The sequence below is a fragment of the Mytilus trossulus genome, chromosome 2, assembly GCF_036588685.1.
Source record: "Mytilus trossulus isolate FHL-02 chromosome 2, PNRI_Mtr1.1.1.hap1, whole genome shotgun sequence".
NCBI classification, from domain to species: Eukaryota; Metazoa; Mollusca; class Bivalvia; order Mytilida; family Mytilidae; genus Mytilus; species Mytilus trossulus.
In genome coordinates, this window is record NC_086374.1 from 32,384,473 (window position 1) to 32,410,720 (window position 26,248).

Consider the following 26,248-nt stretch of genomic DNA (forward strand, 5'->3'; position numbering starts at 1 on the left):
AATATCTTTAGATCGCAAATAGTACTAGAAATTGAATGGACCTCTTTCCACACGGAATTCAAATAATAATAGTTTGTAATCAGATTGACTGCTTATAATGCAAAAGACACATTAATAAACAGATTTTTAAAACGAACAATACACACTGATCGTTTCTTTATTTCCCAATGTAAATGAAGGGAACAAAAACCATTTCATACCACAAAAAGTAGAGGAGAAATTTAAACATTTCCGGATCTATTTCTTGCAAAATGACCCCCAGCAAAGATTTGCGTAAGGAAAGATGAACCTCGTGACTTGAAAGTCAGTCCTTAAAGCACTGCCTTTAAAAATACAGTTCCAGTGTCCATAAGGGCAATAATTAAATATCTAAAAAACATTTTTGGTTCTTCAAAATCTTTATTAATATTTTAGGGAAATTAAGATTTGAGATCAAATGGAATGCAATTTACAACATAAACCTTTCGGATAAGCACTGAACAGTGAAGTCTCATGGGGGATAAGCGGGGGCAGAATTTTTAAGAGAAAAAAGTTGGCATAATTTTGTATTTGGATAAACATATAACATTTTATGTAGGTGGAATTTCTACACAAACCTAATAGTATTTCGCTTTTTGTTCCAAATATTTGATAGCTGCAGTCCTAAAAACTACATTTTCTTTTTAATTTAATATTGTTGTAAAATTAACACAAGTCTTGTCATTTATGGGAATTAACACTATATTAATAAATTGAACTGTTTTTATCAGGTTTTCTTTAACTGACATGATAAACGAAATGAAGTGAAACAATATTAACCTTTTTATGCAATTCAGAAATAATCATATACAACTTAATAATGAACACAAATGTTAATTTTACAACAAGTATTAAGAAACAGAGTTATGTTTTCTTTTTCTCATTACCCTAGTGAGGTCCAACACTAGAATTGTTGGCATTGACAAAAGGACACATGTACTTAAAATTAAAGGTCGGCCTAGGAACATTCAGTTTTTCAGAAGTCTTATTAATGTACTAGTTATAACACTGTCATTGAAACTGGACTCTCAAATACAGCTATTGCTTATGTTCTTGTAATTTATGACGTAGCTCTCAAATACAGCTATTGCTAATGTTCTTGTAATTTATGACGTAGCTCTATGATCTGTGATCTGTATCTGTCCTCTTCTTCTAATATAACCAAATTTCTTAAATCCTGTACAAAGAATTAAAATACAACTTTATCATAGGTCAAAAAATTTCTTAAAACAAGAAAAGAAAAGATTTTCTAATATATTCATAGTTATGATCAAAACAGCCTATCAGATTTTTAATAGATGTTTAAGACCAGCACTGTGCTTTTCAAACTTTGTATTTAAAAAATATACAAAAATCTATAGATTCTTGAGCAAGAAAGAAAGGAATAATTTAACAATTCTCACTAAACCTTAGTCAAAGTTTAAGTTAGTAACCATTGTTAAAAGAATATATAAATTGACTGGTTTTATCTGATCTTTTAAATAAACTTAAAGTTTTAAAGTGCTTGTATTGCTTATTTTGATCTTGCTCTATACATATATCATTAGTATATCATAAGACCCTGAGGAGACAGAGTCTTATATAAGTTTTAGTACTGCAATTTACAAAAGAAAATTTTATCAAACACAAAACATAGTCTTTCATAATTGCATACCTGTCAACCTGTGACGATGAAAATGCAGGTCATGACCTGCATTGAAGAATCAAATCTCAGGTCATAACGCGTACGAACTTTTTCGAGCTGAATTTCAGTATTTATGGTACATTTTCTTGTAAAGTATATCAAAGATACCACAACATCAATGCATGTTCACTTGGTTAAGTCATTTTAAATCCTATTAATTATTACTTCATTGCACTTTTCAAGATTTTTAAAAATCTGTGTAACAGTCTTATGTTCTTTGCTATTTGTTTTCATCAAAATAAAATTAAAATTGTTCAAAAAGTGATTTTATAATGTTTCAGATTGCTGGCTATGTAGCCTTTAAACATACCAGTTTTGATTATATAAGGAAATTAGACTGTAATAAAATATAGTAATATATTTAAAGAAGGTATAAATGTAAAAAATAATTTTCAACTTTTTTTTTTTAAATTGTATAAAGGTATATAAATAATAAAAATTTAGTTTTCAATATGTATTTGAATTTTATATTTATTAATGATTTAATCTTTTTCACCCATGAAACGTAAAAATAAGGAATAATTTTGAATGGTGACAAATAAGGGGAAGTAACTGTAGACGTCTATTTGAAATATGTTTACAATTTATGATGATTTATTTACGACCTAAAGCCAAGGTAATTGGTGTTAATTAACAGTTTGTTTGACACAAAAGCTGTCAAGTGAAGCCATACACTTAATGGGTCACTTAATTTGACAGTTTGTATAGCTAAATGAACTTCCTGTTCATGGAAGAATTACGAATTTGCCGGTATTTCAAAGGAATATTACTTATGAAATCAATCTCAAAGCTAAGAAAAACGGGTGAAATCGGGTCATTTTCGGAATTCCCGGGTTATTTGAATGACCCGGCGGGTGTCCCGTGTGATCCCTCATAATTGTGAAAATCTCGGGTCACACCCGCAAAATACGGGTCAGTTGACAGGTATGTAATTGTATGTGCTGATTCTAAAATTGGCCTATTTAGAAAACTAAACATAAGGCATTGAGGACTTGGTTACATACAGTATAATGCAGAGAAGGAAAACAAATCTTTACCCAGAAATTCTTCACAGAAAAGCAAAAACTAATTTAGGGACAATATAAAGATGATAAGTTGGCATTAACCAATTCTGAGTCGTGTTTTCACATACCTGCATAGATAATAGAGCTGTAGTAGAACCAAATCTGATATAACTAGTATTGTCTCTCTTCATTGTATATAAACTACCTTTTGATGGTTTTATTCTGATAACTGAAACAAAAATTATTAAAAGATTAAAAAAAAGACTTAAAAATTCCAGCTGCTGCCATGCCTTGAAGTAAAAAACTTTCCAGTCAGTTTTTTGTACTTATAACACCAAAATCAACCAATCAAATTACTGGATTTCATGTATCAAGCATAACTTTTATGCTCCAAGCACTGAGCAAAGTTTTACATGTTTTATGACTTCAAATTCTGTGACAAAAATTGACAAGTCAAAATTAACAGATTGATATATGCTGGTGCAACTATATATTATGTTATCTTACAAAATATTTCAGGAAGTAAACTAGATGTGTCAAAGGGACACGAATGGCCCCGTCTAAAAAAGTTGAAAAATCTGCAATTTCAATAACACATGTGGATACAAACATGATGGTAGTCTCCCATATAAAAAATCAGGTGAAAATCTGGAGGCGTATAGAAATTTAGTCTGTATAACTGTGATTTTCAACAATTTTCAAAGTTGTAAATTTTTTATTTAGGCATAAATTAGCTGAGCGGAACAAAACTTTAACTTGATTTGTAAGTCATTATGAGTAACTCACATACCAAAAATCAGCCCAATATCTAAGAGAGTTAAGAAAAAAAGTCTGTATAACTGTGATTTTCAACAATCTATCAAAGTCCATAGCCCATAATTTCGGCAAAACCTAGACAAGCAGAACAAAACTTAAACTTGATCTGTAACTCATCTTGGTTAACTCACATGCCAAAAATCGTCCCAATATCTGAAAGAGCTTAGAAAAAAGGTCCATATAACTGTGACTTTCAACAATTTATCAAAGTCTGTAATTTCGGTAAAAATTAGACGAGCAGAATGAAACTTGAACTTGATCTGTAACTCATCATGGTCAACTCACATACTAAAATTCAGCCCTATATCTAAAAGATTTTAGAAAAAAACAATCTGTATAACTGTGATTTTAAACAATTTATCAAAGTCCAAAGCCCATTGTTTCAGCAAAAACTAGCGGAGCAGAAGAAAACTTAAACTTGATCTGTAACTCATCATGGTTAACTTACATACCAATAATCAGCCCAATATCTGCAGGCCTTTAGAAAAAAACCTCCGTATAATGAAATTAATAAAATTGAGAATGGAAATGGGAAAGAGACAACAACCCAACCATAGAAAAAACAACAGCAGAAGGTCACTAACAGGTCTTCAATGTAGCGATAAATTCATGCACCCGGAGGTGTCCTTCAACTGGCCCCTAAAAATATATACTAGTTCAGTGATAATGAACGCCATAATAATTTACAAATTGTACACAAGAAACTAAAATTAAATATACAGGACTAACAAAGGCCTGAGGCTCCTGACTTGGGACAGGCGCAAAAATGCGGCGGGGTTAAACATATTTATTAGATCTCAACCCTCCCCCTATACCTCTAGCCAATGGTTTGTTGTTGAATAACGGAATTTCGGAATTACGGAATTTCAGACAAGGGTAAAACTATATGGCACCGACAACTCTGTTGTGGGGCAATAAAAAATAAGTATCAATAAATAATGGATTCTAAATCTTTTAAGAATAAGAAATCTTTGTTCAACATGAAAGGGGTAAATTTTGTAGTAATCAATTTTCAGATGTGTCTTACTATGCATAATTTTGGTAATCTTTTATGAGTTCTAAAAAAAATTTTAAGCCAAAAATCTGTGTTCATATGGGATAAGATAAATATGGTTAATCTGGAAATTATTGGGATAGTTTTAAATATGAATAATGCAACTGGATGACTTTTGCAAAACTATTACATGTATTAATTACTCATGTTCTGATATATGTTACATATACCTGTACACAGATTTTCCAAATATTGCAAGAATTAATCTCACTTTTTTGTCCATTCTCAAAATATCTTAATAATTGAGGCACACAATAATTTACAGTACCTTTATTTTCACAGTTGTTTTAAATTAATTAGTTGAGACAAAAGAACATTTAAGTCATGCTTATTCTACTTTATATTTGTTCAATACTGCAGCTTTACTTACCAATAATATACAAATCTGGTATTGGTATTAATCTTCCTGAATCTTCATTCTCTTCTACAACCTGATGGTACTCCATATCAAACAAAGAATGCAGGGCAGGGGGAGACAACTTATCTGTCATCATTCTATCTACACCAAGTCTAAACTCATCTCGATCATCCCTAGATGCCTTTAATCCCTCTGCCTTTGATATTGTGGATAATCCGAAAATAATCTCACCACCTTTACCTGATATACAAGGAAAATCACCATGGTTAATTTAATTTTTATTTCTGACAGGTGGGACTGCTTAAGCCACTAATTTTTATAATTGTTTATTGTAGTGATCTACATTTTCCATTCTCTTTTAATTTCTATGCAGAAGTAGTAGCTTAATGAATATCAATAATACTAAAATACATGAATTCATTCCTGATTTGTAAGCAAACATGTGTGTTGACGTAAACAGAACATGGTTTTAAACAAACTTGTTGTCATTGCATTCAATACTCCTTTCTGATTTATAAGTCACATGAAAAATTTCAAAATATGAGTTTAAATTATTGCAATTTTAACAATGCATTTTTTCGCAATTATAAAAACATTGCAATAATTTCTAAGTCTATAGTAACCTTGTTAATTATTAACTTCAGTGCAATTTATGGTAACATAATTTACCAAACCTGTATAACAAGCTTTAAGATAGGAGAATAACATTTGTTTCTTTCTTCTTAGTATAATTAACACCTTGCATGCAATTTATTATCTATGGTGTATTATTTTGATTTCTAAGATGAACTTACGATTGTTAAGCATTCCACAGACATGAGTGGATATTAATGAGGCAGATACAGTGGATAAAGTCTTATTTGGCCTCAATTCATGCAGTGAATCTGTCTGGATGTCAACTATTTGGTCTGTAAAATGAAAGAAATTTCATTATTGAGTAAAGGATTCTTTTAAAAAATCCAGCAGTAAATATTTCATGCACATCTAGGACAACATGTTATATAAAAATAAGGACATGTGGAATTATTTCCAATGAGAAACTATCCACCAGAGAATGTACTTTGATCAAGATCACAAAATCATACCACCAACCTTGCACATTCCTAGCATTCATTAAAGTCACTCAGAATGTAAAGTGAACATTTGCATTATAAAGTGAAAATTCAAAATAAATATATCAAACTCTGATTAGAAGAATCTGAGGAGTTAGGGATAAAGTGAATGTGTAATGTAGTGTGTCTGAAAATCCCAGCTTAAAAACATGAAACCCTGAGGTCCTGAATTCAAAAAAAAAACAAATCCTGACATCCCCCACATCAATAAAGAAATGGCATCCCATATTCGGAAAGGGACAATCCCAAAATCCCGAGCTTAAAAACACCTGAATCCAACATCCCAAAAAAGGTTCTGCGCCCCCTCACTCATGGTTTGTAATTGTCCACAAAGTTAAAAATTTGTAAGGGTTCCGCGGAACCCAGTGTCTCGCCTACTTTTGCTGTAAATGGCAGGCTCAACAAAAATGAGGAAAAAAATCAATAAAAATATTCCTCTTGATACAATCTTTTGATTGTAAGAATCTTTTGTCCAAGTTTGGTAAAAATCCAGCATAGTTTATGAATCTAATAAATGCTTTAAAAACTTTAAATGCAGACTTTATGTAATGTTAACTGGAAGAAAAACTAAGTCCATTCAAATGTAAAATATGGAAAAAATGGATTTATTTTTTTACAAAATTTACTTCTGGATATTATCTTATGATCATAAATAAGCTTCTGTCCAATTTTGGTACAAACCCAGGATAGTTTAAGAAAGTTATTAAAATTTTAAAAACTTTAACCACAGAGTGAATGTTATGTTTCCCCGCAGAAAAACTAAGTCCATTCAAATGAAAATTTGGAAAAAATGGATTTATTTTTTTATAAAATTTACTTTTGGATACTATCTAATGATCATAAACAAGCTTCTGTCCAAGTTTGGTAGAAATCCAGTATAGTTTAAGAAAGTTATTAAAATTTAAAAAACTTTAACCACAGAGTGAATGTTTGTGGAGGCCGACGCCGCCGCCGCCGGAATGTAGGATCGCTTAGTCTCGCTTTTTCGACTAAAGTTGAAGGCTCGACAAAAAAGGGACATAACTCTAGAGCAGTATGTGACTCACTGCCCAAATTCAACTTCTGTCTGATAGTTTTTGTTCTTAGCATTGTGTGAGATTTTAATAAAATTTTGAAGTGAGAGTATAGAAACAAAAATGTTTACAATTTTTCAAGTTATAAAGGGGCATAACTCTAGAAGTCTTATAAAATTTTGATGAGTAAAACTGAAGATAGAGTGAGGAAACAAAAAATGGATGGAGAGACTTGACTGACAAAAGGAAAGAGGGTCAACTGTAACACTTTTATTGTCCCTGTTGCCTAAAGCAGTGGCATAAAAACCAGTTTAATCTTAACAGCACTGTCAGGTGTAAATGCAGATTTTCATTATTGCAAATATTTAATAGTTTTGAAAATTAATGTTGATACTAATGTTTACCTTTTATAAAATATTTCTTGCTGTCAAAACTCTTTGCACAAGCATTGATCGGTATAGGGTCTAAATCTGAAATGATAAAATTAAAAAACATTTTTCTATAGTAAATTTACCCCTCTTAAACTGCTTTATCAGCAATTTGCACATTTCCATTTAAGTATTTTTGTCTGTACTTAAAAAAAAACAAAAATGCTATTATTCTATGTACAAAAGCAATTTTGAATTTTACTATCAATGCATAGTTATAATAAAAAAACCAAAAGGGAATGTCAAAAGGTATAACTTAATTACCATTTCAGGTGTTTTTTAGTAAATGTCCGACTTGTTGACGACAGACAGACAGAAGGACAGAGAGAGGTATACCATAATACATCCCGTAAACGGGTGTTTAAAAATGTGTAAAGGGCTCCATGGGATCTTGTATCTCCCCTGCAACTGTTGTTGTCAGTGTATCAGTGAAATATTGACTGCCAAAACACTAACAACTTTTATAACTTAAATCCTACTTTTTTTTAAATGAGGAACTCAAGATCAAATTTCTTACATTCCATGAACATGATGAAAGTTAACAAAGTAATTGATATCTAGATAATAGTGTCAGTTTGTATGTTAATTTTATTTTCAAAGTGCTAAGCTATTACATGTAGTTCAGTTCAATACTGAAAAATTAATGCAGATAAATTGAGATAAAAACATTTCTACAACAAAGAATATATCATACCAGATTGATAATACAAGGTAAAAAATACAGGTAAGATGTAAATCACCCATAAATCCTAACTAATTGAGCCTTTAATACAGGAAAATGGTGAAACTCTAAACATCAAATGAACCTCAGATAAGTTGAAATGTTAGGTCAACTTGCTTCAATTTGAACAAACAGATTTTACCATAGACAATTCATCATTTTTGTCAGGCTAAACTGATAAGCCTAGAGATAGTGCACTTTTTCATTATGGAAGATGGTAAAATAAATTACACTAACCTGAATTGTGTCTACCTTCCATCATATCAAGTAACTGCTGCTTAGTTGGAGGCTGCTGTCCAATATCAGCTGGTTTAGGTCGCATTGCTTCTTGATCATCATGTGAAAAATTCTTAAAAAAATAAAAATTGCCATTCTCCTTTATAATACAAGTTGTAGGACAAATGATATTGCATCTCCCTCAAAACCAATGTGAAATGAGTTGAGTGTCTAAAATGTAGAACTATATAAGAGTACAATCAATGTGTACCAAAGATTCACATTGTGTGGAACGAACTTTCCAAAATTATTCAAAATGTAGCTTACTGTGGATTCATTAATATTTGTTGGATACCAATTTTTGTGGATTTCATGGGTACAGGTTAAACACAAATTCAAATGTTAAACGAAATTGCAAATTTTACATTGGCTTGTATGCAGACTTTGGCAAAACCATGAAATTGAATATCCACTAAAAATGTCAGTTTTCCTTAATCCATGAAAATTGGTACCCACGAAAATAAATGAATCATTAAAGACTAATGTATAATTTTTCTTCAATTTATAGTTTTGATAGTCCTCTCTGTGTCTTCTCATTTTCTTTAAATCTATTTATCTATCAGGTAGTATATAAACTGAGAGACAAAAGTGTCTTCAATGAGACAGAAATCAACACTTTCTTACCTTTAAAAAGCATTTAACATAAAAAAAAATTTATTGGGATTGTACTATTAGGTCAGTCAGGGGTACTACTTGTACAAGTGTATTTTATTTACTTGAAGAAGTAAAAAAAAATATACACATATAAGTAAATTTGTAGGATACTTATACAAGTGAATTTTATTTACTTGTATAGGGAAAAAAATAATTGGCTGAGTTATGTCCCTTCAGCATTCAGATTTTTTTTACTTGTATAGGTAAAAAAATCATCCTTTCTTCTTTTCTTAAATTCTGAAGATGTCTTTGCTCTAATAGAATTTTATATTGTGTACCCTTTGCAGATGTCTTAACTTATCATTTAAGTGTAATTACATGGACAATGAAAGTCCCATATGTCTGTTATCTTCTAAACACTGCTCATTTACAAGCCCCAAAGAAGCAATTTTTGATTGCATTGCGCAAATATACAAAAACTTTGCTCAATCAGTTTCTTTGATGAATTAATGAGATGAAACATTGAACTTTAATGAAAAAATTTGAGCAAACCTAGGAAAAATTATTAAAGGCATGATTTTATATCTCAAAACTTGAGGATTTTTGTGGCATTGTAAGAAAAATTTACTTTTTCAGAAAATTAAGGGGAGATTATTCAAACATTATTTATTTACTTATATGTGTATATTTTTTTTTCACTTCTTCAAGTAGATAAAATACACTTGTACAAGACGTATCCCAGACTGTAGGTGCCAGTTATTTAGTTGCAACCCTTGATTGCTCTGTCATATTTGTTTCTTGTTTATCATCTTATCATAATTTAGCCCATAGGTTATCTAGTTTTAATTGTTTCACACTCATTATTCTAAAAAGTATTCACAAATGAAACAAAGTGTTTGCTTATAAATAAATGTATGATTTCTAGATAAATAAAAGACGAAAGAGTGCAAACTAACATGACTAAGTCTGTCTTCTGGAATGGCATATTGTATTTCTCCTTTCCTCAATCGAACATCAGACATTTCTTGAAGTAGTTTGTCCATCTCGCTGTTAATAATTTAAATAAAAAAGCAAACTAAGATTCTTAGAAAATTCAAATCTATTGACAAAATCAATGTGTATAAATATATAAAATGTTACTTTAAGTATAAGTCTAGAATTATTTCATGTTACAAGTATTGAATATGTCTTTGCGTGTGATTGTACATTTACAATATTCTGAAATTCAAACAGTCTTCTTTTGAGTAAAAAGATATTTCCTTATACTGTTGATTTATTTATTTTTGTACGTATCATTTTCGTGAATTGAGGAAAACTTGTATATTCTTGGTTATTTTATTTCCTGGTTTTGGAAAAGTCTGCACACTTTCCTTTAGAAAATTTGCATTTCGTTGAACATTTAAATTCCTGGTTTCCCTGTACACATGAAATCCACGAAAAATCGGTATGAACAAATATTTATGTATCCACAGTGGTATTGTATGAAGTTAAAGATTAGAATGTCTTGAGCTGTTGCAAAACTTTTATTATGGTATGATATTCAAATAAACTATTATTTTGAAGTATTTATTAATGTAAATAATGCAACAGGAAATTGAAATATTGAAATAATAAGAACTGCCATTCTGATACATTTTTTCCTGAAATAGCAATTATTAATCTCACATTTTTGTCCATTCTTCAAAAGTCAAAATGACATCAGAATTAACAGTATATTCTTCAAATTATGATTTTCATTGTCAGAGGATTGTGGTCTTATGTCCCACTGTAGGCTGAATATGATAATTTAGTAAATAGTTATGTTTTTTTTTTAAAATAATTTAGTAAGTAATTATGAGAGCATGATATGTTTGACCTACAGTTATACTATGTTATCTATTTTACAGAATAAAACTTTCATCAATTATTTAAAAACAAGTTATTTATGATTGGCTGAAATAAACTTTTTGACATATTTGTTTGCATTGTTTATATGTAGGAAAAAATTCAAAATTCTGGAATAACAAAAATAAAATCTTCTAAATTCAATATACCGGGTAACGATGAACTTACGATTTCATATGGTTTGAATTTTTTCCTGATCGCAATGACATGTTCGTTGGTAAACATTCTGTTGATGCTTGATTTAATCTTTGGATGAAGGCTTTTAGAAGATGTATAGCAGCTCGAGATACAGATGAATTTCTCTGAGAAGTGATGAGGACTGTTAAAATAGTATCTATACCTACAAAATAAATACATTTGATATAGCCTATTTGTTATTATATATGTATGAGTAGTCAAAAATAGTGTATTCATTCTTGAATAATATTATGCTATAAAGCAATCAAATGAAATTCACTTAAAAAACAAACAAATGTTTTACAGAGGCTTGCATGCAAATTTTTAAATTTACAAAAATTTGGCTTTACACACATTACTTAAAATATTCTGATTGATAAAAATAAAGGGTTCTTAATTATAACCCTAGTTAAGGTACAAGTGTCTAAATATTCACTGACAGATTTTCTTGAAATTCTTCAAAATACTACGGTACTTGGTCAATGTACCTTCAAAATATATATATAATAATACTTTATTCAGAAGCAATACAGCTTATAGAATATACAATTTAACAATATTTTTGAATGCATCAGTGAAATATAAATACAATAATTATACACAATACATACATGGCAGAGAATGAAAATAAATTCATATGATCAATAAATAATACAAGTACATATTACGAATTTTTTCAATATTAAACAAAAATTTACCTAAATTATTAAGTTCTTTCACATTGTGAACTGATAACAACTGTATAAGTTTAAAAGTGGATGGATATTGCCAATAATATTTCTTAGTGTATAATTTTCTTACATCACTATATCTTTTACATTCTAGAATAACATGGTATTCATCTTCTACAATATTGTTAGTGCACATAGTACATAATCTATTTTCTCTATCTACATTGCAATATCTGCCTGTTTCTATATTGAGGCTATGGGCGGAGATACGATATTTACATATAAAAGGTTTATATATTTGATTAACAGGTCTATCTAAATAAAATTGCAGTATATCTGTGTCATATATATATCTATAAAGTATACAATTTGATGAATTATTAAAAAAAGAATTAGCATCAGCAATAAAGGTATCTTTCATTCTTTGTTTTAGCTCATGTATGAATATATCAACCTTTGTTTACACTTTGTTTTAGCCATACATCATGAAAACCATACTACATAAAATATCTTTGACTGAACAAGCCCAATTCGATTTGTCATTGGGTTTTTTAAATGCACTCTCCAACATATCTTCATAACATGCTTTAAGTATACAGTTATCAGTATTTAATAATTTGAACCAAAATTGAATCAGTCTTCTTTGTCTTTCAAAATACATAGGATAACGTCCCAATTCACAGTAAACCATGTTATTAACAGCAGTTTTTCTAACATTAAGAATTCGTTTTAAAAAATATAAATGTACTTTCTCTATATCATTAGCTTTATGATTACCCCACACTTCACAGCTATAATTAAGTATACTAGATACATATGTATCAAATAAGGACAGTAATGTTTCACAGTTATAATATTCATCTACAATTTTACTACATAAAGCAATAACAGCTTTTCTTCCTTGATTGGCTAACATTTTTTGTGTATGTAAAAAACTGCCATTATAATTAAAAAGAATACCCAACTATATAAACTATATTAAACTGTAACTGTATGTTGGTCATAAAAAAGTTTGTCCAAATTTCATTAAATTCAAAAGAAGGCTTGAAAAAGTTTTTCATTTCTGACAGACCGTACCTAAATGTTGACAACAATGACAGAATATTGGAATGCATTGTCTCACTTCCACAGCATAAATGTCTAAGACTAGACCAAAAAGGAATTCATAACTTTCATTTACAATCGATATTATGAATAATAAAATAATAACAGTTGGATTAATGCAAGGTTGCTGATTCAAATGTTTGTGGCAATTATCAAAGGCAACACATAAAATAGAGATCATAGGGAACACAATGTGTCTCATCATATTCAAACTTATGTCTGTTTGACAACATACCTTGGCTGTGATAAAACTTGGCTCTTGCCTCATCACATCGGATGATTAAGTTGGTCAGACAGTATAAAATATTCTGCAAAGTCAGCTTATTAGTTTGGTCCATTGTCTTTCCTAAAGTAATGAAGTTAAAAAAACACTTAAAGAGTAAAAATATACATTATTGGGTAAAGTGTATTTGAAGGAACACTTACAATTTGAAATATGTATATAACCTTTGGAAATGTCTTCATTCTTTTTATATAGTATTCTTTGGTAAAAAATATTCAACTTTGTTTAATATTGATGCCAAATATATACATGTGTTGATAACAAGGCATTGTTGTGAACAGCCAACAAATGTGTGTTTAATTCATTTTACTAATTTTTTGCACAAGATGGCATAGTTACTGGTATATTGGCAGACTTGATTATTGAAACTTTAGAAAATATGATAATTGGTAGGACTCTGTCTTTATACTCGGTAAGTCGGTTGTTGAATTTTATAATGTTCTAGTTGGTATACATGTCTCTGTTGCCAACTTGTCTGTAGAAATGTGAGTAACATTTTAGTTGTTGTGTATTGGTTTCTAAACTTTGTAGTTGACGAAAGTTCCAATTGATCATGTTGATATTTCTTAGTTGGCAGACTTGGTTATAAAAAGTTGAAGAATGTAACAATAATGTGTCTTGGTTGCCAAAGTAAAAGTATTGGTGAAAATAAATGGGTTTACAGTATTCTGTGTCATTTGGTCTCATGGAAATAGTGATCTCATTGGCAATCATAGCACAGCTTCTTTTTCATATCCAAATACATGTATACCAATACAGGAATACATTAATAGTAAATTTCATCTGTCACAATATCAACATGATAAATATCTTGCCAAGTAATACTGGAATCATATCAGTTTCTATCCATTTCCTTCTCTTTCTTTCACCAAATGACAGATTTGTGATCAATTTGAGAACCTCTGTATTGGTGTCCTGATCTGGGCTTATTTCTATAAACTTCTGTAACGTCTCAAAACCATCAAGTTTCAATATGATATCACCTGTAACCAAAATAACAATGTCATTCATACCACCTATCAGTAATCAATACCCCCTGTAACAAAAATAACAATGTCATTCATACCACCTATCAGTAATCAATATCACCTGTAACAAAAATAACAATGTCATTCATACCACCTATCAGTAATAAATATCACCTGTAACAAAAATAACAATGTCATTCATACCACCTATCAGTAATCAATATCACCTGTAACCAAAATAACAATGTCATTCATACCACCTATCAGTAATCAATACCCCCTGTAACCAAAATAACAATGACAATACCACCTATCAGTAATCAATACCCCCTGTAACCAACATATCAATGTCATGTATACCACCTATCAGTAATCAATATCACCTGTAACCAAAATAACAATGTCATTCATACCACCTATTAGTAAGCAATATCACCTGTAACTAAAATAACAATGTCATTCATACCACCTATCAGTAATCAATACCCCCTGTAACCAAAATAACAATGTCATGTATACCACCTATCAGTAATCAATACCCCCTGTAACCAAAATAACAATGGCAATACCACCTATCAGTGTATCAGTAATTTATAGCACTGTAACCAAAATAACACTGTAACCAAAATAACAATGGCAATACCACCTATCAGTAATATATAGCACTGTAACCAAAATAACAATGTCATTCATACCCCCTATCAGTAATCAATACCCCCCTGTAACCAAAATAACAATGGCAATACCACCTATCAGTAATCAATATCACTGTAACCAAAATAACAATGTCATTCATACCACCTATCAGTAATCAATACCCCCTGTAACCAAAATAACAATGGCAATACCAACTATCAGTATACAATATCACCTGTAACCAAAATAACAATGGTAATACCACCAATCAGTAGTCAATATCACTGTAACCAAAATAACAATGTCATTCATACCACCTATCAGTAATCAATACCCCCTGTAACCAAAATAACAATGGCAATACCACATATCAGTAATCAATATCACTGTAACTAAAATAACAATGTCATTCATACCCCCTGTAACCAAAATAACAATGGCAATACCACCTATCAGTAATCAATATCACTGTAACTAAAATAACAATGTCATTCATACCACCTATCAGTAATCAATACCCCCTGTAACCAAAATAACAATGGCAATACCAACTATCAGTAATCAATATCACCTGTAACCAAAATAACAATGGTAATACCACCAATCAGTAGTCAATATCACCTGTAACCAAAATAACAATGTCATTCATACCACCTATCAGTAATCAATAATTTTATTTATATCAACATTAAAGTGATACTACATGTATACTGCAAAATATTACTTGCACTGGCATGGTCTTGGAAAAGGTACCTTCTCAAGGGTCTCAAAATCAATTAAAACTTTTCATATCAGAAAACTGTGATACTTTTCTGTATGCGCTAACAAGCCGTCAGCATAATGCTTATACTAGTCAATTTATTATACTTGAAGATATAAGTAAGATTTATTTGATATAAATTTTAAAAGTAAACTTGTCAAATTTAACTTCTCTTCAAGGTTTGAATAATCTACACACAAGCTTCTCCAAACAAATCATGTCATATACACGTATACTTTTTAAACTGGTCTTCTACATTGACCTATAATGGTTTACTTTTATAAATTGTTATTTGGATGGAGAGTTGTCTCATTGGCACTCACACCACGTCTTCCTATATCTATATTCTGTATTTTTTCTGGTTTTAATTCAATTTACTAATAAAACTTTTGTTTATTTTTAAACTGCACAAACAAAACTACTACCCAAAGATTTCAAGTAAATGTGTAAGGTCTTCATAAATTACCCTCTTCAGACTTGTTAATAGGCAGTGAATATTATAAAAACTAGTGGCTCTTGCATGTCTTGTGAGCATGTGTCACTCATCTAGATCTATGAGCATCTTCAACAACAGACACTCTTCAAAACTGTAGATTAAAATACAATTCATGACTAAAACCTAGTTTTTGTTTTACTGTTCAGTTTCTTTAACCCTCCAAAACTTAAGCAAAACTAGATGTGTCAAAACGACACGAATGGCCCCATCCCAAAAAGTTAAAAATCTGCAATTTCAATACAAACACATGTGGACACAAACATGATGGTAGTCTCACATATCAAAAATCAAAATCTGCCGCAAGATAGTTGGAACCCCACACACACAGCCCTTTTAGGGGACGATCAATGCATTTGAATGGGGACATAAAGTTGAAATTCCTCCTTTTTGAATGGCTGGATCCTCACCTGTTGATGGCAATAGCTTTTTAAAGATAACACTGCATGGTTATATAATTAGCTTAAAAAGTAAACATGGTAAACAATGTCACCAGAATACAAGATTTGCCAACCTGTCATGAAGAAAAATTAAATTTTATTCTACCTGGCAAACTGAATGAATTTTGTCATTGTACATGTTGTATTAAAGAACCTTAATATCTAACATCAGAAATGACTGATCCACATTTTTTTGTATAAACTTTGTATACAAGTTATAGTATTTAATTTCAAAGTTCTTTCAGTATTTTTACCTGCTGGTATGCTTTTCTGTGTCAGATTACATAAAATGGCCCCAGACAATTTTACCATCAATGAGTCCCTAGGCTGTGCTTGTACACCTACATAAAACATTTTTATTCAATAAATTATCATTTAATATGTCTATATACATTATGATTACAATATCGCTCATGTGAACAAAAACCCTTATTTTTTTTTACAAAAAACTCAATAACTCTAAAATAGAATTTTGAACCAAAACCAAAAAGTATACAGATCTTTAGATTAGTGATAAATAAAAAGTATGTGAGTAAAGATTTCAGCAATAATCATAAATTGTTTTTTCAGTCCCCTAACTCAAAAAGTTTTATCTTATTTTCACCAAAAAGTATGTAGATTGTTTGACCATCATAAGAAACAACTATGTAATTAAGTTTCATGAAATTTGGATAAGTCATTCTCAAGTTACGGTGCAACATGTTTACGCCAGATAGACATGGATGCCAGACATTTGTATGCCATAATGCATCCTGTAAAGTTTTTGACAGAAGTAAAAAAATGTAGGCAACATACCTTGAATTAAACAGAGCTTTATCTGTGGAGGTAGATTTAGATCGTTAGGTGTACTATATACATTGTCTGCTGCTACATCAAAAACAAATCCATAATCAAGGGCCCATGCCCTTACTTCCTGTGGCTTTCTTGACAACACCTCGGCCCTGAAAAGGAATACTTCACCATCTCTTTCCTTTGCAACAACTATCAAATCACCTTTCACACAAGACAGTCGATGAAGTCTGCCTGAAGAATATTCCAGAAGCAGTAGATTTTGAATTTTCCTCATGTTTTCAATTGTTTCAATTCCAATATGAGCCCAAAAATATGGCCCACTTATAACTTCTGTCACTATGACATCCTTCCAAACATTTTCAGATTCATCTTCTTTCTGTTGATTAGGTTTACTTTTTGTATCTAATGGCCATGCTAATTTGTTTGAAACAAGATGAGCTGTCAAATCAATTTCATTGTCAGGATCATTTGTGTCGTACAAAGTACAGACATGCACCTCAGTTGGAAAGTTACTAACAGTTCTAAGCATACCACATGTAGCCTTTGTAATATCTTCCTTTACTTTAACTGATATTGTACATGGTGAAACATGTCCAACTAAATGTTTATTTTCGCAAAGGTTTTTCACTGTTGATGTAAATTGTGATGAGAATGTGTAAAATGAAGATGTTGAATCAAAGAGTAACATAAGTCTACGAAATACCACCTCAGAAATAAGGGGCTGTACCGGACAAATAGCAAGTTTTGATAAATTCCATAAAATATTTAAGGACACTTCAAGAAAAGTGGAATTCTCTTCAGATTCAAAACCAAAATCAAATTCCATTAAAACCTGTTCTAAAATTCCATTGCTTAAGAAAAGAGTTCTGACATCACCAGTAGGGTCTATTGTCATTAACTGTTGAATGACTGATAACGCTGCTAGTCTGGTCATTGATTGACTTTCTATGTCAAGCCGTGTAAGGCTTAACAGGTAACTCAAACTTTTCTCTGTAATTTTCTGTGGATGCTCACCAAGGATGGACATGTTTTAATACTACAGAGGTCAACCTGTTTCCTGAAAAATATTAAGAAATGAAACACTTTATTGATGCATACAATAATTTACTAAAAGTATATGGGCAAAAACAAAAATACTGTTAATTTATGGTGATCATGGTCATTTTACTTACTAGTTTCTTCTGTTACCGATTCTTACATCATGTACATCAGACTTGGACATTTTTTTTTAACTAATTTTAAAGTTTTACTGTGCATGTTGCTGTGATCATGGTGATGTTTGCCAATGAAATAACCTTCCACAACAACAAAAACAATTACAATTTTTATTTGTCAATCAAAACACCCAGAGGAGCACTACAATTAGTTTAAATTAAAGTGTACAAATAATTGTGGTGATTTTTTACATGACAATAAAACTAAAACTATATTATATAAGAGAAGGGAGACAACAAACACAGTATATATTCTCAAAGATAATGAGTGAGTGAACACAATCAGTACCGTTTTATAATTAGAAGAAGAGCTGTGGACTACCCATGTGTTAATACTTAATTTCACTCTTCTAGTCTTTATTAAACTATCTATTAATTTAATCAGTATGTTATTAACAAATGGATCTTCCTTTGACATCAACCATACAAATTTAGATTGGTCATTTAAAGTTTTAAAATCAGTAAATTTAGAGGATAAATTTAAAATGATGGACATTGAAGAAGAAAATGAATTTCATCCTCAACAATGTCATTAAATTACATAATTTACAAAATCTTTTATCTGGGGGTATTCCTTTATGTCTTCCCTTTTCTATTTTAAGTTCATGGGCACTAATTCTAAATTTGGTTAACTCATTTAATGTTTTACAATTATTTAACAATAAATATTTTTCAAGGCCTATATTATTTTTAAATAGTCTGTAGATCCTTAATTTATTTCCTTGCACCATGCCAGGTTTTTCATTATCAGGTTTGTCATTATTTAGTTGGTTAAGCCAAATTTCAACATATTTAGTTCGGAATTTTTTAATGATAATTGACTTTATATGAGATTTGTGATTTAACAAATATTCCGAGGTAAAATTAAGATATTTAAATAATGAATAAATGCTTCCCAACCAATTGTCATTATATGTTTTAGATAAAATTTTGGACTCTTCAAATGCTTCTTTAACATAAGAGACCAACATATTTTTCTATTCACATGCAGTTAAACGGGTACACGACAACTCGTACTTTCAGCAAGTCGTACTCAACCAACTCGTACCCTATTTTTACCAACTCGTAACCATGTTTTATTTGATATTATTTATCTAGTTTATATGAGGGGGGATAGGACCTTTATCGGGACTCCGGGATCGGGTGTTTTTAAGCTCGGGATTTCGGGATTGACCCTTTCGGGATCCGGGAATTCTTGTTTTCGAATTTCGGGACGTCGGGATTTACTTTATTTAAATTCGGGACCTTGGGATTTCGTGTTTTTAAGCCCGGGATTTCGGGATCAGGACCCCTTCTATCCCCCCTCTTATATGCATAGTTATTGTAACTTTCTTTCGTATATCATTATTGTAACAGTATTGGCTATAAATACCTTATCTATTTATACTACAGTAACACGACCTCATTATGTTAATGAGTTACACGTGCTATGATAAGACATGCTTTGTATACTGTGTATTGCTAGTCGCCATTAAATAGTTATAAGTCTACTTGGATTATATACATCTTTATGCCTTCATCCAAATACTTAAATATGGTGTCAGATGTGGTAAATTAACTTTGATTAAGAACTAATGTCCACGGAAAGTTCAGAAAGCGACACAGACATCGGAGAAGAAATTGCACATGAACTTGAAGAACCGCAATTGGCGCAAATAAACATGGCTGCCGCCGCCCCATCTTTAATTCCATTTCCTCAAAAACTTGATCTTGATGGAAATATTGCGACGAATTGGAGAAAATTCAAAAGAACATGGGACAACTACGAAATTGCGTCAGGACTATCAGAAAAGGATGGAAAATTACGCACAGCAACACTTTTAACTTGCGTCGGATCAGATGCAATGGACATTTTTGACGGGTTCGCATTTGAAGAAGAAAATGACAGGAAAGATATTGCAAAAGTAATTGAGAAATTCGAAGCTTTTTGCGTAGGAAAAACAAATGAAACTTTTGAAAGGTACTCTTTCAATATATGTGATCAAAAAGAATGCGACAGTATTGATGGATACGTGTCAAAACTAAGAAAACTCGCGAAAACGTGCAATTATGGACAACTTGAAGAAAGCCTCATCCGTGACAGGATCGTGTGTGGTGTAAGAGACAACACTTCGCGTAAGCGCCTACTTCAAGAAGATGGACTAACTTTACAAAAAAGTATAGACTTGTGTCGTTCATTCGAGTCAACAACGAAAAAACTACAAACAATGGCAGGATCTAACGGGATAAATGAAAGCACAGACATTAAAGCGGTAAGACACAAAACTACTAAATTTCAAAAGCGTAGTCAATACAAGCATGATAAACAATCAGACAATAAGAAATTTCCAAAGAAAGCAAACAATTGTGATTATTGTGGAAGGCAATGTGAGAAAGGAAAGTGCCCCGCATATGGCAAACAATGCAATTCGTGTGGAAAATATAACCACTTTTCATCTCAATGCAGACAAGGAAAGTACATGAAAAGACGCTCTGAAGTAAAACATGTTAGTGCAAATGTTTACACAGATGACAGCGAAAGCAAATTCGAAATCAACACAGTAGAATCAAGTGAAATAAACATGGTGCAAAGCAAAATATTCGCTAAGATGCTTTTAATTGATCAAAACAAGCAGATAAAATTCCAATTAGATAGCGGTGCAACAGCTAATCTAATTCCGAAGTCACTGGTGCATGAGTCACTCATTGAAGAAACTGATAACACACTAACGATGTATAATAAATCGCAGATGTCAGCGTATGGAATTTGCACGCTACGGTTGAAAAATCCTAAAACAAACAAACGATATAATGTGAAATTTATAGTTGTCGGTGATGAATACACACCTCTGCTGGGGTCAAAGGCAATCCAGCATATGAGTTTGATCAAGATACAGTTTCACAACATACTGACATGTGAAAAGGGAGATAACGTGAACGATTTTTCAATGCAGAACATTGTCAAAGAATATGCAGATATATTTGACGGAGAAGGAAGCTTTCAAGGAAATTTGCACCTTGAAATTGATGAGACAATCACACCCGTGAAGTCTCCGTTAAGACGCATACCAATCGCGATGAAGCCGAAATTGAAAAGTGAACTTCAACGATTAGAAACGAACGGAGTGATTAAAGCGGTTGATACGCCAACAGACTGGGTATCAAGTCTTGTAACTGTCAAGAAGCCGAATGGGAAACTTAGAATATGCATAGACCCAAAGCCTCTTAATAAAGCGTTAAAGAGATGTCACTACCCTCTTCCGATCATAGATGATTTATTGCCCGAGCTGAATAAAGCGAAAATATTCAGTAAATGTGATGTTAAAAACGGATTTTGGCATGTGAATATGGACGAATCGAGTAGTTACTTGACAACATTTGAAACACCGTTTGGTCGCTTCCGATGGATGAAAATGCCTTTTGGAATCTCGCCCGCCCCTGAATATTTTCAACAATTTCTAGAGCGCGAAATCGAAAATTTACCAGGTGTACGCACAGTCGCGGACGACATTCTTATATACGGTGAAGGAGATACGGTAGAAGAAGCAACTGCCGATCATGACATTAAGCTCAAAGCATTTCTCGACCGATGCCGTTCTAGAAATATTAAGCTAAACCGAGACAAATTTCACTTACGCCTTACTGAAATGCCTTATATCGGACACCTACTTACAGCAGACGGTGTTAAGCCCGGTCCGGAGAAAATAGCTGCAATAACGCAAATGGACAAACCGAAAGATGTGAAAGGAGTTCAACGTTTACTGGGAATGGTAAACTATCTCACGAAATTTATGGAAAATCTAAGCGATTTGTGCGAGCCGATTAGAAATCTAACACACAAAGAAAATGCGTGGAACTGGACAGATGATCACGATAACGAGTTCGCACGAATTAAAGACGCAATAACCAAAACGCCAGTGTTAAGATACTTCGATCCGAAACTTAGCACAACCCTACAATGTGACACGTCCGAAACAGGACTTGGTGCAACGTTAATGCAAAACAACCAACCAATCGCATACGCAAGTCGAGCGTTGACTAAAACAGAACAAAATTACGCACAGATTGAAAAAGAACTGTTAGCTGTTGTATATGGTATGGAAAAGTTTCACCAATACACTTACGGTAGAAACGTGTTTGTGGAAAGCGACCACAAACCACTTGAAATTATCTACAAGAAGCCACTGTTTCAAGCGCCGAAACGACTCCAACGAATGCTCTTGAGATTACAACGATATTCAATAGAAATAAACTACAAACCAGGAAGATACAAGTATATAGCAGATACTTTATCGCGTGCGTACCTGAACAATGGAAAAAACAAATCGGAAAAGCAGGACGAGATATGTCATGTAAGATCGGACATTGAAATAGAACTTGAAAACATCAACATGGGGGATTACCTTGCAATATCAGCAAAACGTCAAAAAGATATTGCCGACGCGACAATGAAAGACCCTGTATTACTCAAACTTAGCGACAAGGTAGCTAAAGGATGGACTGAGATAAATACTCAACAGGATATCGCGCCGTACTATCACATCCGCGACGAACTGTCGATACAAGGTGGAATTATATTCAAAGGGGACCGTTGTGTAATTCCTAAGTGCATGCGGACAGAAATTTTAGATCAAATTCATACACATATCGGTATAGAAGGATGTTTAAAAAGAGCTCGTGAATGTGTATATTGGCCGCGTATGAATAGTGAAATCAGAGATTACAACAGCAAATGTGAAACGTGTCAATCATACGGAATGAAACAACAAAAAGAGACTTTAGTGTCACACGTTATTCCAGACCTACCTTGGGTTAAAGTAGGAACAGATCTATTCTCGTTAAACGATCACGATTATTTGATAAAGGTGGACTATTTTAGTAGTTATTTTGAAATTGACAGATTAAGTGACACTACATCAAAAACAGTAATCAACAAGTTGAAACAACACTTTGCGCGTTACGGAATTCCACAATTCGTTTGCTCGGACAACGGACCACAATATTCATCTGAGGCATTCCGCAATTCAGTAATAAATGGGACTTTAAACATATAACCTCAAGCCCAAGACATCCACAATCGAATGGAAAGGTGGAAAACGCGGTGAAAACAGCAAAGCGTTTGATGAAAAAAGCCAAAAAGTCGCAATCCGATCCTTTAATAGCGATTTTAAATTATCGAAACACTCCTCAACAAAGTACAAACTATAGCCCGGCTCAACAACTTATGAATAGGAGAACTCGAACATTGCTACCAACCAAATCTAGTTTACTCAAACCGGAACTAGCCGAAAGTGTGCGCGAAAATATTGAAAAAAGTAAAATAAGACAATCTCATTATTACAACCGCGGTGCGAGTGATCTTAAACAACTCAAACGTGGAGATATTGTCCGAATCGCGCCGGAAAGTAAGAAACAGTGGGAAAAAGGAATTGTCACGAACACTCACAGTGCAAGATCATACGACCTTAGAAAAGAAAATGGACAAATGATACGCCGAAACCGACGAGCCGTGCGAAAAACAAATGAACAATACAAACAGTTTAATGAACCGGAGAACATAGAAGTTAATGTAGATGTTCCTAAAACTGACAATCAAGACAATCAAAACGAGACGCTAAACAATTCAAGAGACGAAACAGAATCGGTACCGTTCGACCCAATGGTTACACGCTTCGGGAGAAAGATCAAAAGACCAGCAAAATACAAAGACTTTGTTATGAACTGAATGTACTTTGACTCTAGTTTTAGAAATAGATTAGAATAGAAAAAAGGACTTTAACTAAATATAATAATTTGAAAGTAATTTGTTAATTCAGAAAATAGACATTCGATTTTGAAAATGAATTAATGTTAAAGATAATATCTGTTATATTCTTATAATTGATTCAGCTTGATATATTACAGTAAATTTAATTACACTCATTTGACAGTTTAAGATTAGACATTATCTTATTTTCTAAAAGAGAAAGGATGTAACAGTATTGGCTATAAATACCTTATCTATTTATACTACAGTAACACGACCTCATTATGTTAATGAGTTACACGTGCTATGATAAGACATGCTTTGTATACTGTGTATTGCTAGTCGCCATTAAATAGTTATAAGTCTACTTGGATTATATACATCTTTATGCCTTCATCCAAATACTTAAATAATTATATAGCAAAATACAAATGAAAAAACAACTTTCAATGTTAATAAAATGCAATTATAATTGTTTTAAATAAGCTTATGTAATGCTAATCGTTATAATCATTAGTATTCAATAGAATCGATTGTTTGAAATTGTTTGGACGGCAATTTATTTGATATCATAATTAGGACTACACAATATGCTAATCAGTGGTCATTAGTGGATAACATACCTACAAAAATAGAATGGATTTGTTAAAAGTCGAATAAACAGAGAGAAGTAAATGAAAACAAAAAATCGGTATAAGTGCGGCACTATGAACATCAAAGACCGTTGAGTTATACTTAAACAATCACCATCCTCACCGAAAAGAAAATGCATGGCTTAAACGTTGAAAAAACCAAGTTTAACGGTTAATTAATGGCACACTTCGTGTGTGAATAAGGGCCGATTTACTGGTAATCGACATGCTTCAGGTGTGAAACAATGATCAATGAATCACCGGCACGCGAACTGCAATACATAATTTGTTTATTAAAGTGTCACATATTACTTGTGATTTATTACAGGTTAAAAAATTATCAATAATAATTAAATATACGTGATGTCAAGTGCCTTTGCATAGAATTGTAAGTAAATTGAATTATGAAATAAAATTATCTATCATAATTATAAAAAATTAAACCAATACATTTTAATTCTTATAGGCATTTATAAAGAGTTGTATAATCAGCTAGTACAACAGGAAGAAGAGATAAATATTTACTACTTACACGAAAAAACTAAGACATGTTCAACGCAATGTTCACTAAAAAATATCCTTTTCATATTCTATATGGATCTACCTCAGGATGCATTGGGATACTTCAGGGAGTTAAAATATCCATATCTACGGATATAGACGTAGAAAACTTGTATTATAATGCTAAAAAAATATAGGGTACGACTTAGTAGAAGTACGAGTTGGTAGAAGTACGAGTTGCCAAAAGTACGAGTTGGCTGAGTACGAGTTGCCGAAAGTACGAGTTGACATGTATCCCAGTTAAACATGTTAATTAGGGTTAAAATGCCTCACAGTGGACACAAAAAGAAATAAATACAAGACGGCATACAAAGGATTCAGACAAATTGAGATATAATCTTAACAATTTTTAATTTCTGGAACGGGTTTTGAACCCACAACTTTGATACACTACAGCCTCATGTCCAGCGCTCTAGACCACTCGACCACATCTGCTATATTTAATATAACTTCAATAGTCGCAGTGTTATCTTGTCACGGAAGGTAAAACTAGACATAAGACACATGTTTTTTTTATAAATATATGACATGTAAACTGTAACAAGACATGTCACCTGTATTGCTGTAAACATGGTAAAGTCAGCAGATAATTTCCACTGGAACTGCAGTTTTTGATATGCAGGAAAAGTTCACTAAACAAACAAGCACATTTGTACAAAAAAAAAATACAAAATAAAATGATTTAGTTGTTGCATAATTATTCTGCATTACTTTCTTGATCTTTCTTTCTTCTTCAACTGTTCAAATTCTTGGGTAGAACAGAAAAATAAAAAAAATCCCGCACAAATGCAGTTGTTAACAATAATGCAAGAAGAGTTCCGAGCGAATGT

General features: G+C 31.9%; 2 protein-coding genes across 3 annotated transcripts; one reads left to right on the forward strand and one right to left on the reverse strand.

Annotated features, from left to right (window-relative positions):
• Window positions 1-379: 379 nt before the first annotated feature.
• LOC134707028 (uncharacterized) lies at window positions 380-26,246 on the reverse strand. 2 transcript variants are annotated; one of them, XM_063566501.1, is made up of 14 exons: window positions 26,130-26,246; window positions 17,290-18,343; window positions 16,749-16,835; window positions 14,013-14,180; window positions 13,150-13,260; window positions 11,131-11,302; window positions 10,035-10,125; window positions 8,446-8,557; window positions 7,464-7,529; window positions 5,729-5,842; window positions 4,947-5,174; window positions 2,835-2,935; window positions 1,090-1,195; window positions 380-1,043 (listed from the first exon to the last, which is right to left on the reverse strand). In XM_063566501.1, exons 2-13 carry the CDS (start codon window positions 18,311-18,313, stop codon window positions 1,109-1,111), a joined length of 2,361 nt encoding a protein of 786 aa, XP_063422571.1. In that variant the 5' UTR covers window positions 18,314-18,343; window positions 26,130-26,246; the 3' UTR covers window positions 380-1,043; window positions 1,090-1,108. The 2 variants fall into 2 exon arrangements, with proteins under 2 accessions (XP_063422571.1, XP_063422570.1); XM_063566500.1 differs by having other exon boundaries at window positions 380-1,195.
• Window positions 20,075-23,533, forward strand: LOC134705719 (uncharacterized protein K02A2.6-like). Its single transcript, XM_063564439.1, has one exon. It carries the CDS (start codon window positions 20,075-20,077, stop codon window positions 23,531-23,533), a length of 3,459 nt encoding a protein of 1,152 aa, XP_063420509.1.
• Window positions 26,247-26,248: the final 2 nt, after the last annotated feature.